This window comes from Arachis ipaensis, chromosome B10 (assembly GCF_000816755.2).
Source record: "Arachis ipaensis cultivar K30076 chromosome B10, Araip1.1, whole genome shotgun sequence".
Taxonomy (NCBI): Eukaryota; Viridiplantae; Streptophyta; class Magnoliopsida; order Fabales; family Fabaceae; genus Arachis; species Arachis ipaensis.
In genome coordinates this window covers 58,357,018-58,377,818 of record NC_029794.2, presented here as the reverse complement: position 1 = coordinate 58,377,818, position 20,801 = coordinate 58,357,018, and the positions used below count along the sequence as shown (strand labels likewise).

Sequence of the window (20,801 nt, the reverse complement as noted above, 5' to 3'; positions counted from 1 at the left end):
AGTGTAGTGTAAAGAGGTTGTTGTTCTCACTTGGTTAACCCTTACTGAATAAAGGAAAGTATAGTGATTAAACTAACTCTTACCCGCAAATCCTAGTCTTCTCCCTTGGGAAGGTCCAGCGTTAGCAGATACAGAATTAGCCAACAACGTCCAATTTAACTAGGCACTTGAGCATTCCAAATCAAGTGTCTCCTCTTAATAAACCCCCATGTCAGGTAGATGATCTACTCCATTGACATGAAATTAATAATCATAAAAATATAAGAAGACATAATTAAATAAAATTAAATAGAGAATTAAAATTAATTAAAAATAAAAATAACTCTATATATTAACTGAAAAGAGTAAAGAATGAGGAAACAAACTAAAGTAGTATCTTCACGGAGGTAATGGCTCTTCAACATCCACAATCCAAAGCAAAAGCATAAACTATCAATGTAACACTAATCTAAATTCAGATCTGAAACTAAAGTAATCCTAATGTTGATGAATCTGAATGTATGTGGATGCCTGTTGAGTCTCTGCATGTTCCCTCGCTTTATTCTGTGTTTCTGGGCCAAAAATTAGGTTAAAACGCCGCCCAAAATCGCCCCCAGCGTATTCTATTATTTTTGCAAATCGCGTAGGTCACGCGTATGCGTCGTCCACGCGTTCGCGTCATTCAGTGATTTTCCTTGTCACGTGTTCGGGTCATCCACGTGGCCGCGCCATTCGTGGAGACTTCAATCCACGCGTTTGCGTCAGGCACGCGTTCGCGTCGCTGCGATTTCTTCATTTTGCGCGTTCGCGTAGGCCGTGCGCTCGCGTCATTGCTCGCTGGTCATCTCCTTAGTTTCTTGTGTTTCCTCCATTTTTGCAAGCCTCCTCTCTATTTTCCAAGCCATTCTTGCCCTATGAAGCCTGAAACACTTAACACATGGATCACGGCATCGAATGGGAAAAGGAGAATTAAAATACATAATTAAAAGTCTCTAGGAAGAAAGTTTTCAACCATGGAACAATTTTGGGAAGGAATTGTAAATACATGCTACTCATATGAATAAGTGGGTAAAGACTTGATAAAACCACACAATTAAACACAATATAAATCATAAAATAATGGTTTATGTGCCCTCCTAACCATTAATGCTCAAAGCCTTGGGTCCTTTTACCCTTGCCTTTTGGTTTAAAGGGTTACTGGCTTTTTTAATTTGCCCTCCTTTTCCGGCATTTTTGGGCTATAATGGATTTTCTTCTTTTTATTTTTTTTCTTTTTCTTTTCGACATTTTTTCTTTCTTTTTCTCATGCATAATTTTTTTTTCTTTTGCAACTTGCTTTTTCTTTTACTTTTTTGCTGCTTTTTCTTGCTTCAAGAATTAATTTTCAGATTTTTCATATTATCAATAATATTTTTCCGTTTTTCTTATTCTTTCAAGAGCCAACATTCTAAAATTTCAACTTCAAATATGCACTGTTCAATCATACATTCAGAAAACAAAAGCAAATGACACCACATAACATAATTAAACTAATCTTATTTTAAACTTGAAATCCATGCATCTTTTAATTCTTTTCAATAAAAAATTTTTTTATTTAAACAAGGTGAGAGATATATGGATCATTTTACAACTTTAAGACATCAATGGAAATGATCATGCAACTAGAATTAGAGAACAGATAAATAAACAGACAGAAAATAGAAAAATAATAGGAAAGGGGTGTAAAGAGAATGAATCCACCTGAATGATGGTGGCTAGTGCTCCTTCTTGAGGATTCAATAATGTATTGCTTGATCTCTTCAATGTCACTCCTTTGTCTTTGTTTAGGCGGCTGCACAGGCTCTTATGCATGATTCCTAGTTTGCTCCATCCTCTTCTTCCATATTCAGGAGTAGTAGAAGTCAAAAAGCAAAGCTTTTGCAACACCAAACTTAAGAGTTTTTCTCATCCTCGAGCAAAGTAGAGTAGAAGAAGGTGGGGTAGGTGGAGCTTCTGTGGGACCTACTGGTCTTGAGAGATTAGGAATTCCAGATTACCTGCTCTCTTGCACTGGCATTTGAACGCCCAGGGACTGCTCCCTGGCTGGCGTTTAACGCCAGCAATGCTGCCCATTAGGGGCGTTAGACGCCCAGCAGGGATACCCTAGCTGGCGTTCAACTTTGACACTCTATCCAGAGTGCTCTATTTTCACTGCTGTGGATTCTGTCTCTTGACTGATGTATATGTTCTTGACTCTGACAACTGAAAAGAAAAACAAATTAAAGGAAAACAAATATGGTAAAGTAAGGTTGGGTTGCCTCCCAACAAGCGCTTCTTTAACATCACTAGCTTGACCTTTAGCTCCTTACGGAGGTGAGTATGGGCTCAGATTTTTGCCGCTGACAGTGAATTTTCTTCCTGTCCTCTCATGAATGAGCTCTACATGCTCTAGAGATAGGACACAACTCAGTGTATGTGGTAAGACTAGCTTCTTAGTAAAGACAACTCTCATGCCAGATGAGAGGTCTTCAATTGGGACTTTCTTGTCCCTCCAACCTTTAGGTACTTTCTTTTTAGTACCTGTGTACTTAGAGCTTGTTGATGGCTGCCCAACACCAAACTTAGAATTGATGTTTGGGGGCTCTGTAAAGCTCTGCACAGAAAGAGAGGGGTTGGCATGTAAAATCCGGTTAATTAATGACTAATTAACCTATAAATTAGAATATATTATAGAAAATGAGAAATGAGGTTTTTATGGCTTAGTATGATAGAGAAAATTAAAACGAGAATTTTGACACTAATTTTTAAGAAATCGGCACAAGATTGGGCTGAACGGGCCAAACCGGGCCAATCGGACCCAAGTTGGGCCAAAGGCCTAGCCCAAAGCCCAGCCCAAGAAATCAGCTCTCTCTTCCCTCTCAAAACACACACACACACACGCTGGTAAGGGGAGGGAAACAAGGAAACCCTTGTTCCAAAATCAATCCAATCTTCCATTGATCATAACTTTTAATCCGGAGCTCCGATCGATGCACCGTTTGAGGCCACGCGACCGCGGCGTTGACCTTTACAAAGCCCATAAGGTTGTGCAAGAGGTAAGCCACGTTTCACCTCTATTCTTCCAGCTTTGATTTTCGAATTTCTTGGGCAAAAATGTTGAGATTGTGAGCTCCTTTGTGTTATAGGATCTAATTAACTTGAAGAAGAAGCTTCTTCTTGCCTCTTTTGATCCTTGGGCTGGTAAGTACCTCAAACTCTAGTGAAAAATTCTGAATTTATGGTGTTAGATTTTGAGTTATTATGTTAAGTGTGATATTGTGGCTTAGGCATTGTATATATATGTATTGGAGCTTGATTGGTGGTTTTGGAAAGCTTTGGAGTAGAGCACTAAGCTTGGAAAGAAGCTTTTGTACTTGAAAATCTGATTTTGGGAGCCTTGAGGCCTTGAAAGTTGAAATTGAGGGTGTTTCAGGTGGAACGAGAATCAGCCAAGGTATGGTTTCAGTTTCCTGTATCTAAAATGTAATGTGGTGTAAAAACTTAGGCTAGAGACCCTAAGATAGGAGTTGAACTATTGATATTGTTGATGGGTTAAAATGAATTGTGTTGTTGTGTATGTATTTAGTGGACTGTGAAATGTTGACGTGGATTAAGTTGAGAATGTGTGAATAATAATTGATTGGTTATGAATGTTGCTAATTGTTAATGAGCATAGAAAGTTATGAGTAACATGGATTAATATGCCTAAATATTGTTAAGATTGAGACACACATTGTTAAGCATGATTTGGTGTGATATAAATGTTTGTGCTCATGGTGATTGTTGAAATTGAATGAATGTTTGGAAGAAATTGAGCTATGGAAATGTAATCCTAAATGGAATTATTCAATTGAGATTGGTTAAATATGGAACAATTAGTGGGTTGAAGGTTGAATGAGGTTTGGAAATAATTGGAATTGGAAGGGTGAGTTTTAGTTGGTTTTAAATGAGAATTGGAAGTGTATGCTTAGAAATTGGGAGTTTTATGAGTTTTGGTAAAAATGAAATTTTGATGAACTTCAACGGATCATATCTTGAGTTATTATTTTTGGAACTTGATAATTTTTATATCAAATGAAAGATAATTTCATAAGATTTAAAATGGTTTAAATTTGGTAGAAATCCAAATTTTGTACAATGAGATATGATCTTTGAAAGTTTTGGCCAAAAATCTGAATTCTGCAGATTCTGCAGAATTTGTGATTTCTGGTTTGTGTGCGCACGCACAGGCCTGTTCGCACGCACACCCTGTGGGTTTTTGGACCTATGCGCACGCACAGCCTTGTGCGTACGAACACACGGGGAGAAGGCTACTGAAGGGAGCGCTAGCACAACCTGTGTGTGCACACAAACAATAAGGTTTTACGAGCTGTGCGTACGCACAGCCCTGTGTGTACGCACAGCCCTGTGCGTATGCACATGTTGGGAATGACATGCTGTTGGTGGCTGATGAATGGACTTTTTGACAGCTTAGAATTTACAAATGAAAGCTCATTGCAATATAGTTTCTAAACCAACATCAATCCTTTCAATCAAAAATTTGGTTGTCACAAGTAACAAACCCCTAAAATTATAAACCGAAGTATTGAACCTCGGGTCGTTCTCCCTAGGAATTATAATAAAGTGTCTTGTTATTGGTTATGAGGTATATTTGGGGGTTTTTAATAGGAGACATGAAAGATAAATGACAATGAAAATAAACTAACAACTAGAAAGGTCTTGGCAAGGTTTGGTGGTCAAGGATCTCTATCCTAATCACTAACCACAACATGAGAATTGGCAAGGATCAACCCCATTAAGTCATCCTCTAACTAATAAAGGAATGTCAAATGAGCTATGTAAATCCAAGTCCATAAGTCCTAGTTCTCCACTAAATCAATTAGTGAGATCTAGCGTTAATGGCTCCCAATCGTCAATCACTTGGACATTAGTAACTCAAGAGTTCCTAAGTTACCTTCCCAAGCCAAGAGCACTAAAATCTACTCTAAAATCCAACCAAGAATTTCATCAAACACTTGGAAGGCACAAAAGAAAAGCATATTAAATTGCAAGAATTAAAGGAATCTATAACTACAAAAGTAATAGATTAACAATAGAAAGGCAAAAATAGAAAAGTAAACTCATAACTAAAAGAAGTATTTTAACAAACCCATAGAAAGCAATAAAAGTAAACAACGTGAATTGCAAGAATTAAAGAGAGATCTAACTAGAATAGCAAGAGATCAACAATAGAAAAGGAAGACAATTATGAAACAACAAAGAACTTACCAATTGCATTGTAGAAGAAATGTAGATCTACAAAAGAAAGTTCATAAACTACAACTAACAATACAAAGGAATTACAAGAGAAGATGAATTCTACAACTACAAGAGAACAATTAAGGAAGGAAAAGGAAAATTAGAAGAGAGAAGAAGAAGTAGATCTAGATCTAAAACCTAATCCTAATTCTAGAGAGAAGTGAGAGCTTCTCTCTCTAGAAAACTAACTATAACTACTCCTAAAACTTAAACTATGACTAATGATCAAAAGTATGTTAATTCTCCTTCAATCCTTGGCTTAAATAGCATCAGAAAAGAGTTGGATTGGGCCCACAAGGCTTCTAAAATCGCTGGCCACGTGTTTGACTAAGTGAATCATATGCACCCATCAGCGCGTACGCGTACCGTGCATGTGCGCGCCTCTATGCAAAATGCAACCATGGCAAATCTTATATCATTTAGAAGCCCTGGATGTTAGCTTTCCAACGCAACTGGAACCGTATCATTTGGACCTTTGTAGCTCACGTTATGGTTGTTTAAGTGCGAAGAGGTCGGCTTGACAGCTTTTGCGATTCCTTCATTTCTTCATGAGTTCTCTATTTATACATGCTTTTTCTTCATTTCTTTGACCCAATCTTTGCCTCCTAAATCTGAAATCACTTAAAAAACATATCAAGGCATCTAATGGAATCAAAGGTAAATCAAGATTAAACAATTAAGGACCTAAAAAGCATGTTTTCACTCTTAAGCACAATTAAAGGAGAATTTACAAAACTATGCTATTTCATTGGATAAATGGGAGAAAGGTTGACAAAACCCTCTAAATTCAACACAAGATAAACTCTAAATATGGGGTTTATCAGTGGTGCTAGCACACCTTGTGCGTGCACAAAAAATGGATATTTTGCTTTCTGTGCGTATGCACACTTTTAAAAATGCTTCTGGGCGTGCGCACGCACACCCCTGTGCGTTCGCACACGACCTTGTTCTTTTCTAAAGCTTTGTTTTCAAGTCTTTCACATTTCCAACAAGCTTGTGACCTTTTGAGACGCTGTTTCAGGCTTATAAACCCTCGTTTTCATCTTTTAAATCTTAGATTAATGTAAAATGCATCGTGATTGAGAGAAAGCTAGAGAAGATGGTAACTTGTGGAGGAAAAAAGGGGATATTATGATGAGTTATGATTAATAAAGATGATATGAGATGTTGAGGAGGACGGTGGAGTGCTGTGTATGATATGAGTTGAATGGCTGTGTATGAGACGATGGCTTGTGGCTGATCATGAATTATGATTGTAAGTTGGTTGGCTGAGATCCATTTATAACAATTCCAGATATAAAATAGCTCTTTAGAAAAGCCCCTACCTCAATACACAAAACCATAACCCAAACGCGTCACAGGAACCTTCTCTCTCAACTCGAAATCACTGACAACCGCAGCCTCAGCTCTAAGCCACTTTCGCAGTAACCACAGCAGCTCTAATCGTGACATACAACAACCGAAACTCAATCTTATAGCAAATAACGCCGAAAAACTTCAGCGTATGATAACAGAGCAGTGATTTAAGGACTCTTCAAAACAAAAATGCTTACCGTACTCGTGGGAACCAAGTGGCGGCAGCACCAGTGGCGGTTCCAGCAACACCAACGCCATAGCCGGTGACCAGAACGACGGCAACTCGCAATAAACTCCTAGCACAACCATCCTTATCAACAACTCCCATGGCAATGGAAAACTTAACGGATAAAGAAGCTGAAGCAGGGTTAGAGCTTACCAACACAGAGGACTCAGTGGCTATTTTCGGTGACAGAGGTGGCGGTAGTGTTTTTCCAGTGATGGAAGAAGTAGCCAGAAGCTTCAGCGGTGGTTTCAGTAGCCACAACGACTCCCCCGGTGACCATACACAGCGGACCACAACTATTGCAGCAGCTAGGAGGCCAGCGACCATGGTGGCAGCTCCTGACGGCAACGGCAGCGTGGGTGGCGGAACAACCCACCACCACCGCATCTCACCCTCTTCGCAAGCTCCCTCGTGCGCGTGCTCGTTCTGTTCGCGCCTTCGACAGCATCGGCGAGGGTGGCTTCTGTGGCGACAGCAAGGAAGCTCGGCGACGGTGGCAGGCGGCGATGGCTTCCTCTGTCACGCTCTCACTCTCTTTGTTGTGCAACTCCCATCTCCCTCTCTCTCTTTGTGCTCGCCGTTAGTGGCAAAAATGGCGGCGACAAACCCCAGCAGCGGTGGCGGCGACTTAGCAAGGACGAGCTCCTCTGGCTCGGTGACAGAGGTGCGACTTATGGCTCCAAGGACGGGATGACAATGGCCGCAACGGCATGCCTCCTCACGCGCAGCAATCCGGCGGCAGCTTCACGATCGGCGGCGACGCGGTTAGGCCGCAGCAACCGCTTGGTGACGGTGCGAACATGTCCTTCCTCCCCCTTCCTTCTTCGTTCGGCGGTATCAAGCTCTCCTTCCCCTATAACGGCGACACGACGGCGTGGCGGCAGTTATGCCCGCCGGCGCCGTCCCCCTTCTCTTCCCCTCCTTCTCTTCGCAACATTTCCCCCCTCCATTCCTTTCTCTGTGTGTGCGTGTTTGTTGGGAAGGAGAGGCTGCAGTTGCTGGGTTGTGGGGGAAATGGACCGGGTTAGGGTTTCAGGGTTAGGGTTTTCCCAATTTGGGAATTAGGGTTGTGGTAAAATTAGGTTTAAGGGTAGTTTTGTAATTTTAAATAAAAATTGGGATAATATAGTAATTAGAAATAAATTTTAACCCAACAATAATAATGTATAAAAAATATTATTTTTTTATCAATTTCACAATTATTTTCAATAAAATGTTCAAATCCAATAATTAGAAATAATATAATTAAATCCTTTATTTTCCCAAAACAGCAGTATTAATATTTTAAAATATTAATTGTTTAGTCCAAGTCATATAAAATCCTTATTATTTCACAACTACCAACTTTATAATTTGAATATAGAAAATAATTCAATAATTGTAAAATTGGATAATCATTTTAATTTATTTCAAATTCAATTAATCAAAACTTGCTTTAACTTTCTTTAATAAAGAAATTTCTGAAATTAAAGCTACAAAAATACTGAATTTGAAATTAGCTCATGATAGCCATTTTTCAAAAGTTTTGGGTCTTACAATATGCCTATGAACCCCCTCCTCAATATAGCCCTCAACCACCATACTCACAAGCCTCATACCACCAAACCCCTCCATATGACTCTAATCCATATCCACTATACCATCAACCTTATGAGCCATGCAAACCATACATAGAACCACCCCAATTCCAACATCAATACCCCCAAGAACCACCACCGCCATACTATTACCAAGATGAACCACCTCCCATGTATGAGAACTTTCAACCATAAGATAAATTCTCCCCTCCACCATAACCCTCCATGGAAGAAAGTCCATACCCATTGATCCAAGAGCAATGTGATCCTAATTATGTTAGCCAAGTAAAACAAGAGCCAAGGGATCGTCTCAAAGAAGCAATAGATCGGCTTCAAGCAATCATCCGTCAAAAGGAGCAAGAGGAAGCCCAAAGGACGCACGAAGCTATCATGGCTAACATTGCCAAAATTCAAGCCAACTTGGACTCATGGGATTCATGCCTCAAGCAAATCATTTTCATGAATGAATGTGGAGAATCAACCAAAGAGCAGAGCATGAAAGTGATCTTAGAATCTCAACTTGAGAACAAGAAAATAGAGTGTGTTGTGCAACAAGTGGAAGGGATGGAGATTGTTGAAGAAGAAATGGTTGAAGATCTAGGCAAAGTTGAACAAGGGGTGGAGTTCAACCCTAAGAACACTTCCACACCAAGTAATGTTGTTGATAATTTTGTGGAAATTGTTAAACATTCTTCCATTGAGCTTGAAATTGATGTTGAGGAGGATAATGTATAACCTCCTAAGCTTATTGTGGATGAGGAAAGATTGGAAGAAGTTGAGCAAGTGAAAATTCCTACTATTGAAGATGATTCCACACCAACCAATATACTAATTAAAATAGTTGAACCTTCCTCATTGTGTTGTGAAATTGATGTTGAGGGGGCTAGAGAACAACCTTCAATACATGACTTAAGCAATGAGGAATGTGTAAAAAAAGTTGGTGAACAAGGAATTGAAATTGAAGACACTTGCCAAGAGGTGGAGGTAGTCAAAGAAGAGCATAAGGGTGTGGAATTTGCGAGACCATTGGAGACATTTCTTTCTAAGTCACCATCCAACACAATATTCAAGTGGGTAAAATTATTATCCCTAAACTTTACTTTCCCACTTGAATATGGTTTGCTTGAGATGGATGGGCAACTAAGAGCTCTTTGTGGAATTAAGAGCAAGAGAGAATTGGTTAGTGGGTGGAATTGCCAATCAAGGTTCATTATGGTTAAGAGCTCAATGTTGAAATGCAAAGGTTGGTGTAGAACTAGATTGCTTGGGTCTAGGAAGTTGTTTGGATACTTGGTTGAGAATTTGGCTAGCTTGTTGCCCAATTGGAATTGTCTTGATCAACTTGAAGATGGGTGTAGAAACAAAGATTTGGGATCTCAGAATATACGAGGATCAACTTTGGGAGCTCAAGGCTTGTGAAGAACTCCATCAAAGCTTGGTGAAATTGAATTGATATCTTGGAGCATTTTGGAGATTCAAGCATTGTTGGAGATTCAAGGATGAATACAAGCACAAGTCACCATGACAAGAAGCCTCCCAAATGTCCAACTTAAGGACTATAAATAAAATTACTAGGTGGGAGACACCCCACCATGGTAAACTCTTTCCATTCTCTTGTAGATATAATCAATGAATGAATTAAGTTGTCATTGTTAGATAGTTTTCTTCTTTCTATACTCTTGTATGTATTGCTTTGGTTGCTAGGTTTCTTATTAGATTTATGTTTTGAAGTAGGGTAGTTGATTTGAATTTGATTATTGCTTGAATTGTAAGTTTTGTTTGAATTGCCTAGGGGAATATTTGAAAATTTTTTCAAAAAAGAGTTTAGGATTTTTGGTTAAATTTAAATTTTGGTTGATTTAGAGTGTATATAGTTTAGGAGATTGTTAATTTCTGTGTCTATGCTTCTTTAACAAAAAAAAAAGAAGGTACCTCAAGCGTGCGCGTGCCTGACGTGCATGCGTGGCCTTCGAAAAATCACCATGCTAAAATGGTGCGGGGAGGGTGCTGCTGCATGGTTCCAAAACAGAGAGTTGTGATGGAACCATGCGGGCATTATGCGCTGGGCACGGTTCACGCCTACGCATACGTGTGACTGACGCGTACGCGTCCCTTTCTTTTTCTGCATCTCACGCGTATGCGTGGAGGACGCGTCCGCATCGCCTGCCTGTTCTTGATTTCGCACGCACACGTGAGTGACGCGTGCGTGTCACCTTCATGACTTCAGCTGCCCTATTTCCTTCTTTTTACCTCTTCATTCTCTTTACTTCTTCTTTCTTTATTTCTTTCTTACTCTTTTCTTCTTCTCTTTTCCCCATTTCTTTCCTTCTCTCTCTCTCTCTCTCTCTCTCCTGTTTCTCATTTCTCTCATCATCTCTCACTATTATTTCTCCATTGATTTTTCTTCCTAATTTCAAAATCTTACTTCTCAACCTCTCTGATTTTCTATTTTTCTTTTAATGATTGTAGTTGATTACCTTTCTTGTTTTTACTTGCATTTAATTTTGTTATTTGTAGTTAGTTCTTTTTTCTTATTTTTAAGTTTGTTATTTTAACATTGGTGTTAAATTTTTTCACTCAACTGTTGAGAATTTCTTGAATTATTTTAGTGCTTCTTGATTGTTCGGTATTGTTGGATGATGAAATTTTTAGATCAATGCTTAATCTTTTATGGCACTTGCATTCTTTGTGCATTGATATGGGCACACATGGTCTCTGGAATATGCAACTTATAAATAAAAATTTTAACGGTGATTATGCACATAACATAATGCAATCTTATATCGGACACAGTCAAGACAGAATAGTTTGGGCAAAAGAGAAAACAGATTCTTACACTGTGAGCTCTGGTTATCAAATCGCTTTCTCTTTTTTTCATCCCCACTTGAGTTATTTCCTGAAGAGTGCCAGCAAAAACAAATATGAAAATCAATTTAGTCCATGAGAGCCCCTACCAAAATAAGAGTTTTTATTTGAAAAATCATGCACAAAATCCTTTTGGTGAAGCTCTGACTCCAATTAAGAATTCCCTCGATTGATATGCAAGATGAATCAGTTAATCATTGCCTAATTAACTGTACCCAATTAACCCAGGTATGGAAAGAGATGAGAGTGATGAACTTACTGGGTGAAGATATGAAGTTTTAGAAATGGTGGATGGAGACGATTGTAGTTTGTGATTAAGGGAGAAAGAAAAAAAGATGCCTCATTGCAACAATCTTGTGGAGAATCTAGTAGCTGGGAAGCTGCAAGTTTTTTAACAAAAAAGTACTACTTGTTTGGAAATCACCGTTGCTGCCAAGACACTCACGCATGAATTCTTTCATTAGAATACCCTAAAAGCTTACTTCACTGCCACTATTCTGATTTTTACATATTCTAGTTTTAATTCTTTTTTAAGCCTTTATTAGTATTATGTGATTGGTGAATATCACTTTTTTTTTGTTGTCCAATTTGGACCACTCATTTATTTTTTTACAAATCAATAAAATCCCTTCCTTTAATGAAAGGAATTATAACAATTTTTATTGTATCAATTTAAATTTAAAATATGGTGTAGGTAAGAGATAATAATAAATTCATCAAACTTTTAAAATATGAGTACATATAATAATAGTAAAAAATAATTCATCAATCTAACAATACTATATAAAAATTATGCTTAATTTGCTTGTGTTGAGTGTAACATCCCATTATCCTAAGCCTTACCTCGCGTCGAAAAGCAAAGGATAACAAAGTTTCATGATAGTTCTAAGGCTCATATAATATTTTATATATAGAAAGAAATAGTAATACTAGAAGCCCGATGAAGGTATAAAGCTCAAAGTTTCATAAAGCGGAATTACAAAACGCGAAGCGTTCACACACGATAACTAAACATATAGATAAGAACAGACAAGACATAATATATGTAACACCTTGTAGATAGCTCCAAGATACACAAGGTAATACTTAGATTAAACAAGACATATATATAAGTATGATATACAAAAAGAGGACTAGTCATAGCCTGCGGAGTTTAGGCCAGCTAGTCAAACTGAATACAACAAAGTTTGAAGTTTAAAACAACAACAACCTATCTCTCAAAGTTTTTTAAAAATAAAACCTCTAAGGCAAAGACGTTAAATATAAAAAAGGTGAGAGTACTACAACAAAAGTAAAGTGAAATAAAACTTAAGGAAGACCATACTCTGCTCTGTCACCACATCCGCAAACTCGCCATGGTAGATTGCGACCTGCATCTGAAAAACAACAACAATATATGGTATGAGAACCGGAGGTTCTCAGTATGGTAACAATGCCCAATATATAAGATGTAAGGTTTCGGAACGCCAAAGGCAATCCTAGAACGTCACATCAAAAACGGATATCCAAGCTTAAAACAAAATAAATAACGTAAACCATAAACAACAAATAGGGTTATCTAAACTTAGGAGATTTCTAACTAGTACTAATTACACCGCTGTATCCCATAGCCTTCGCCAACCAAACCTCCGTGTGATCCCATCACCACCGCCTACCGAACCTCCTCAATCCCAGCAAAAGACACGGACAATGCATACAAGTAAAGCACAACTAATATACATATACAGCAAGTAATCAAATATCAAGTAGACATGTGATTCATTTAGGCATACTGAAGTTAAGCAAAGCAAACAAGTATATAGAAGATGCATATGATGAATGCCTATCCTATTGGCTCGTGATATCACTTGTCAGTCCATAAATGCAAACCCGATACATCTTTCTGAATGTAGCCTTCCTGCCATGCCTAGAGATATAGGCTCTGCACACTCATGCAGCAAAAAAATCTGCCACGCCGGAGATATAGGCTCTGCACACTCATGTAGCAAAGAAGGATACAACAATAACTGTCTCATCATAAATCATTCCAAAGATATAGTGTTGGGCACATTGTTGGACTAGAAAAACTACCACGCCGGAGATATAGGCTCCGCACACTCTTGCAGCAAAAAAATCTGCCACGCCAGAGATATAGGCTCTACACACTCCCGTATAATCCAATAATTTCATTATTCCTTTTCGAGTTCTCAACTCATCATAACCATCCCATCACCAGTTTTCGACTTTTCAAATTCATCATAAGCATTTTCATTTCTCAGTAATCTCTTCAACCATAAACTTCACAACTCAACATTCACCAATTCAAGCTAGATTTACACAAACCTTCCAAACTTATGTCACCGGCTCTAAACTCAGAACTAAAATACCCCTTTTTATTACTTTATTGTTTTCTCCCTTGATTCAAGATCCTAAAACTGGCAAAAAGGCTTTAAACAAGTGTTATGGAAGTTTGCAAGCTTGCTGGAAAGGTAAAGCGGTTTAAAACAATGTCTTTATTGAAAAACAGGACAATATGCGTATGCATAGGGTTGTGCGTACGCACGACCAGAAGAGTTCTCCCAGCTTGTGCGTATGCACGATGTTGTACGTACGCACAACTTACAAATTTCACAGAATGTGTGTAAGCACCAGAGTGTCACTACAAGAATATGGCCAATTAGCTACCGTAAAAAGAGTCGTAAAATCATCGCTAGTCTGACGCAAAATATAATTTGTACGGATTAGCTACCACTGATGAGTTATATTTTGTTGGTATAGAATTTTTCCAAATAAATTCGTCATGAGTATAGTCTAAACCAACAAGCTATAACACATCAAACAATGAAAATATGTGTCCACTATTCAAATTAATAACCGAGAGTATCAGTCTCGAGTCATTCTCCCTAGGAGTTGCCTTAAGGTGCACATCATTGATTAGGAGTTCTCTTGGTATTTAGAGATTGAATATGAGAAATATGAATAGACTTGAATTAAAATAATGAACAAGTAGCAATGAGACTAAGGGACACAAGAATTTGAAATTAAGCAAGAGTGAATGACAATCAATCAATATAAAAGTCTTAGCTAGGGATGGGAATTGGAATTCTATCATCATTATCTCCATCAATTGTGACATCAATTGGTTATTGCTCCACTTAGTTAGCCTCTAACTATGAAGGAAAGTCAAGTGAAGATAATCAATTTGAGTCCACATGTCCTAGTCAAATCTGAAGGAGAGACTAGAGTTAGTGTCATTCAAATCAATTAGCAATTTCCAATTGTCAATCAACAAAAGACCTCAACAATTCAAGTGTCTCCAATTACCCAGCCCCTAAGCCAAGAGTGAAGATCTACTCCATAGCTATAATTCACATTTTCTCAAACATTTAGTGATCAATAATGGAAGACATCAAGAAATTGAGGAAAAGAATTGAATTAAAGCTATCTATTGCAAACAATTAACAACAAACCAACAGTTAACAACAATGAACATGAAATTCCTCAATGCATTAATAGAAATCAAAGTAACAAGGTCTAGATCCAAGATCTACAATGCTAGAGTAACAAGAACACTAAATTGAGAGTAGAAGAAGAGGATCTACAATCTAGAGCAATGTAAAATTGAAGCAAATTCATATCTAACCAAAGGATCCAAGTGCAATTGAACTTAAGAAAGCCAAAACCTAGAGAGAAGTTGAAGTTTCTCTCTCTAAAAACATGTAACTTCCCAAAACTAACTAAAGATGTGTAAAAGATGTGAACCCCCTCTAATCCTTGGTCCATTATGTCTTTTCCCACCAGAATTCTGCTCAAAACTGGGCCTGAAGCTCCCCTGAAATTGCTAGGCACGTTTTCATTAAAGAGGTCACGTGCGCACATCACGCGTACGCGTGGATCAAGCGTACGTGTCGATGAGATTCATGATCCATGCGTACGCGTCAGATACGCGGACGCGTCTATGAGATTTTTCCTATCCACGTGAATGTATCCCTATCTTGCGCACCAATCCAGATCCAAGCTCCCACGCGTGCGTGTGGGCTACACGTGCACGTCGATGTCACTGCTCCAAAACTCCATTTTTCATGCTCCTTCCACTTATGCATGCTTCGTTTCCCTCTTCTAGACCATTCTTGCCCCCTATAAACTCTGAAATCACTCAACAAACAGATCACGACATCGAATAGTAATAAAGAGAGATTAAAATATAGCTTATTTAGAGCCTAAAAAGCATGTTTTCAACCATTAAGTGAAATTGGGATGGAAACACAAAAACATGCATTTTATGTGGATAAGTGTGATGGAATGTTGATAAAATCCACTCAATTAAGCATAAAATGTACCATGAAATAGTGGTGCATCAACCACCTATCAACTAATGCTTTCCTCGCTAATTACAAGTTGCAGATCAGTGAGGCAAACACAATAGTCGCTAATTCATCGGAAAATTTTTTAGCTACCGAATAGATAGTCGCAAATCCATCACTAAAGTAAAAGCTAACTCCATTGAAGAAATAGATTAAACGGTAATCGCTAATTAGCAACAAACTCTACTGCAGCAGACTCATCGCTAAATGCAAGCTAACTTCTTAGACGAAATAGAATGCTTAGTTGACGCTAATTAGCGAGGAATTTTTTCGAACCTAACTCATCGCAAGTTGTCCGCTAATATGATCGCAAATCTGTCACATTTTGTAGCAAGTCTATAGCTAATCTTTGAAAATCTTAATCAAATTTGTAGGAATTTTTCCGCTAAACCAAAGCTATTCTAAATGAAAAAGTAAAGTTACAAAATAGTCTCTAATTTGCTAGAAAAAATATGTAGTCAATTAGTTGCAATACTATCACAAATGTTATCGCAAATTCCTTTAAACTAGTAACATATCGATAGGTATCTCACAAATATTTCAGTCGCAATTGAATCTTTAATTTGTCACCATCATCAACAGTAAATATGTCGTTAATATTTCCTAGAATATTAGAATACCAATTTTATCGCTATACTAAAATAAACCTCAGTATTTTTTATTTTATTCATTATATGTCACTCATTGTATGTCAGTAATGTGCAAGAAAAAAATTAGAAATATAGGAATTGAACCATAAAGACATACATCAGTTTAATTAGGAGATATGGAAGAAAATGAAAAGCAAGGCTGTTCTTCCATTACCAATCAATATGATAACCAAGACATGATAATGAATATGAGAAATTTTAAAAATTCTAGAACCTACATCATCTCTCTCCTCTTTAAGTTCACACAGTCGTTCTAGCTCCATCTGTCTCTCACGTTCAACAAGCTTCTTTCTTTAAGCTTCAGTACTAAATTTGTCTTTTGTGAGAACCGTGACTAATTAACTATTTAATTAAATAACTATATTACCCAAAATAGGATCCAAAAATTTAGAATGAGAATTGGAGGATTTAAATTGATTTTTAGACTCAGTAGATTTTTTTGAGTCAGAAAAAGTATTTTCTGCGAAAAACCAAGTAAAACCGTAAACCGTCAGCCAAAACAGTTGAACCGGTTCAAATCTATCCAGTACTGTGATAGAATAATTAAAAATAGTAGAAAACCATAGGAGAATATTTAGAGTTAAAAATCGGGCGTTAATTTTAAAGGTTTGGTCCAAAATTGGGCTGAACGGGCCAAAAACGTTAACCAGTTGGACCGGGCCCGAGTTGGGCCCAAGCCCAACATATATAAGTTCATTAAATGAACCACACTCATCCACAAACACAACACACATAGCTGAAGTGAGGGTTTCCATTAAAATACTATTCACATCTCACTTCAATCCGCCATATCTCGAGCTATAGTGCTCTGATTTGCGTGCCGTCAGTGGCTACGCAAAGCTCTCGCCGAGGTCGTTAATTCTATTCCACTTGTGTAGGTAATATTTCAAATTTTCCCTTTCTTCCTGCTGCCCTAAGAATTTCGAGTTTGATGGGTGTTGGTCTTGAGTAAAATTTATGTTTTGATTGTTTAGGTGCTAATCATTAGTGAGAAAATATTGGGTTCTATCCCAAATTTCAGTGAATCAGGTAAGATTTCTCAAGAACCCTTGTAAATTGATTAATTGTGAGTGTTAGGTCTTGATTTATATGAAATGTATAATGTTAGTTTGAATATTGGAGCCTGTTGGAATTGCTTTGGACATTCGGGAGCCTTTGGAATTGAGTTGGTGGCTTGTTGGTGAATTGAAGCTTGTTGAAGTTCCATTTTGGGTTTTTGGCATATTAAAAATCGGCTAAGGTATGGTTTCGGTTTCCTCTATGTAACATATAATATTTCTGCACACTTAGACTAGTGACCCATAGAATAGGTTTGGATTGATATGGTTGTGAATTTGTTTGGTTGATGATGTACGATGAATTGATGGTGTTAACGTTGATAAATAATGTTGTTGACGTATGATGTATGATGAAATTAGATGAGTAATATTTTTTATGTTGATTAATAATGTTGATTATTGATATTGAGAATGAATAAGGTTGATGTTATGAGAGCCAGCCTTTTATGTTTCTAACCTCTTTGAGCTTCATCACAAGTTCTTCACGCTCGGCTTCTACCTCAGCATATTTAAGGCTCATGTGGAAGTACCGCTCCTGAATATCACTTAACTCTGCCTCTAGCATTGATTTTATATGTTCAAATTTTTTTTTTGTCACGAGTTCTCCTTCCCCCATTGATTTTATTGAACCATTTGCATGGCCTTGGGATCTGCAAGTTCATAAACAGAAGGAAGTAGATTATATATAATATAGTATTAACCTATTAACCATAGTTATATAATATACTTATGGCGCCAGAAATTAGTTCATGTGAAAAACTATCCAAATTCAATTCTTATAAGGCACTAAAAAAATTCTTTTCCAATAAATTTTTCTATTGAAAACAACATAGAAAGGTGATAATTAATCACATCTTATCAACTCAAGGCTCCTAATATTTATTGACAAACTTCATGTCCAAGGCACAAACTGTTCCTCTAACCTATTAAGTTGACCTTCATGTATGTTGTTCGTTTTTGTAGCTTTTGCAAGAGAACTATCAAGTGATGACTGAATCTTTGATACTGGATCTATTTCTACAGCATTAATACTTTCATCAAGAATTCCAGGTTCAGTTTCCACTTCCACCTATTAAGAGAAAGGAGATATGAAACAAAAGATCAGAAAAGCGTTATTTCAGTGAAAATACAACCACTTGATATGGGCAGCAAAATTAAAATTATGAACTATATTTTGTAATATTGGACTAGGATATAGAATAGAATGAAGTAAGTATTCAAAACGTACCTCACTCTGATTTTTGCTACTATAACGAAGGTCCAGTTGATCTTTCATGTTTTCTCTCTCATTTTTCAAAGTAAATGGTTTTTTCCTGGTACTATAGTATGGAATGGCATTCTTCACCGCAGAATTTTGTGAAATAAAAATGAAAACAAATTAATAGACATACAATGCAATAATGCCATGAGTTTTTATTAGAGAAAAATAAAAAAACAAGCCATGAGCATTGCAATGTTAACCCCTCTATAAGCAAGATATAATCACAAACAGTTACAATGCATAGCCCTAAAAAGAAGAATCTAACCTGCAATAACAGTTTTACTGCTTGAAAATCTAACCAGAGAAGATTCTAATCGCTGCACTTCCTGAAGACAAAAATCATTCAAAATTAAATTGAAACAGGGAGTGAATAAATAAATAAATACATAAGCCGTTTTGAAAGAAAAGCTAGGGTTCGAAGAGACAGACAAGTTTACAAAGTGAAAGTAAGATTGATAATGTTATTGCTAGGGTTTGTTGGTTTGTTTAGTGTGTAATGGTTTCGATTACTGAAGCCATACCTGAACAGCACAGGAACTATGATTTCAAATGAGAAGAATTCAAAAATTGAAAACCATGCAAAACCATACTTGAACCGGTGGATGAAGATGACCAGCGAATGGTCGTTGCTGTCAGTGATGAGATCGTGGACGGAGCGATGGAGAGAGCGGCAGCGGTGAAAGAAGCTCCTATGATAGAGAGAGCGTGGACAGAGAGAGGAAGATGCTCTGGGAGGACAGGATCTGAGAGGATATGAAGAATCCCCTATGACAGAGAGTGTGGAGTGTGAGTGCATCGAGAGGATAGGATGTGAGTTAGGGTTAACTCAATATTTCCAACAAAAAATTTTAAATTACAGACAGATTTTTTTGTCTGTAATAATTTAATAAAACGCAGCATTTTGTCCTCTTAATTACAGATGGATTTTCTGTCTGTAACTATTTCCCACGAAAAAAAATTAATTTTTCCGACAGAATTATCGACGGATTCTTTTTTCCGTCTGTAATTTATGCTAATTTATTTTTTTGGTTTTCCGACAAAAAATCCCTCTGAAAATCCGTCTGTATTTTTGTGGGATAAAATCCGTCGAAAATATCCGTCTGTAATAACTAATTTTCTAGTAGTGACTAGTAAGGATAAAACAGTCAATTTAGTGCTAAAATTCACTTCCGAGGCCCACTTGGTGAGTGTTTGGGTTGAGCTTTGATGAGATCCACGTGGTATGTGACTCCTTGGGCATGGAACGCTAGCTAGGGGGTCCTCTTTGGGCCTTTGGACACTGGGCTCTGCTCTTTGGGCGTTGGACACCTGAAGGGGGTAGGAAGCTGGTGTTGGACGCCAATTTTAGGCCTTTTAATTCGAAGCAAAGTATGGACTGTTATATATTGCTGGAATACTCTGGAAGTCAGATTTCCATAGTCGTTGAGAGCGCTCCATTTGGACTTCTTTAGCTTCAGAAAATCTCTTCCGAATGCAGGCAGGTCAGATCCAAACAGCATCTGCAGTGCTTTCTCTGTCTCTGAATCAGACTTCTGCTCCAGCTCCTCAATTTTAGCCAGAAAATACCTGAAATTATCAAAAAATACAAAAACTCATAGTAGAATCCAAAAATGTTAATTTAACACTAAAACTTATAAAAACTTAATAAAAACTAAATATATAAAAACTATATGAAAGTGATGCCAAAAAGCGTATAAAATATCCGTTCATCACAACACCAAACTTAAACCGTTGCTTGTCCCTAACCAACTAAAACACAGTAGGATGGAAAAAAATTAAGATACAATAAATTTCTAAGTTTCAAATGAAGCTTAGTTAAAATCATATGAGCGGGACTTAGTAGCTTTTTGCTTCTGAATAGTTTTGGCATCTCACTATCCATTGAAACTCAGAGATGTTGGCATCTTTAGGAACTTAGAATCCAGATGATATTATTGACTCTCCTAGTTAAGCTTATTTTGATTCTTGAACACAGCTTTCTGAGTCTTGGCCGTGACCCTAAGCACTCTGTTTTCCAGTATTACCACTAGATACATTCATGCCACAAACACTTTAAATGGGTGAACCTTTTCAGATTGTGACTCAGCTTTGCTAGAGTCCCCAGATAGAGGTGTCCATAGTACTTAAGCACACTCATTTTGCTTTGGACCACGACTTTAACCGCTCAGTC

At 37.5% G+C, this 20,801-nt stretch overlaps 1 protein-coding gene and 1 long non-coding RNA gene across 2 annotated transcripts; both read right to left on the bottom strand.

The window, feature by feature from the left end:
• On the bottom strand, nt 857–7,110 carry LOC110268178. The gene is made up of 3 exons (XR_002356284.1): nt 7,031–7,110; nt 6,854–6,947; nt 857–866 (listed from the first exon to the last, which is right to left on the bottom strand). It is a non-coding gene; the product is annotated as an uncharacterized LOC110268178 (long non-coding RNA).
• Nucleotides 17,798–18,739, bottom strand: LOC107620653. Its single transcript, XM_016322785.2, has 3 exons — nt 18,599–18,739; nt 18,294–18,439; nt 17,798–18,020 (listed from the first exon to the last, which is right to left on the bottom strand). Exons 1-3 carry the CDS (start codon nt 18,644–18,646, stop codon nt 17,798–17,800), a joined length of 417 nt encoding a protein of 138 aa, XP_016178271.1. The 5' UTR covers nt 18,647–18,739.

Coding starts and splice junctions, on each gene's coding strand:
- LOC107620653 (XM_016322785.2), bottom strand. CDS start 18,646: ATGAAAGATCAACTGGACCTTCGTTATAGTAGCAAAAATCAGAGTGAG. Junction 18,440..18,598: donor GTAGCAAAAATCAGAGTGAG/GTACGTTTTGAA, acceptor TTCTCTTAATAG/GTGGAAGTGGAAACTGAACC. Junction 18,021..18,293: donor CATGAAGGTCAACTTAATAG/GTTAGAGGAACA, acceptor ATGAACTTGCAG/ATCCCAAGGCCATGCAAATG.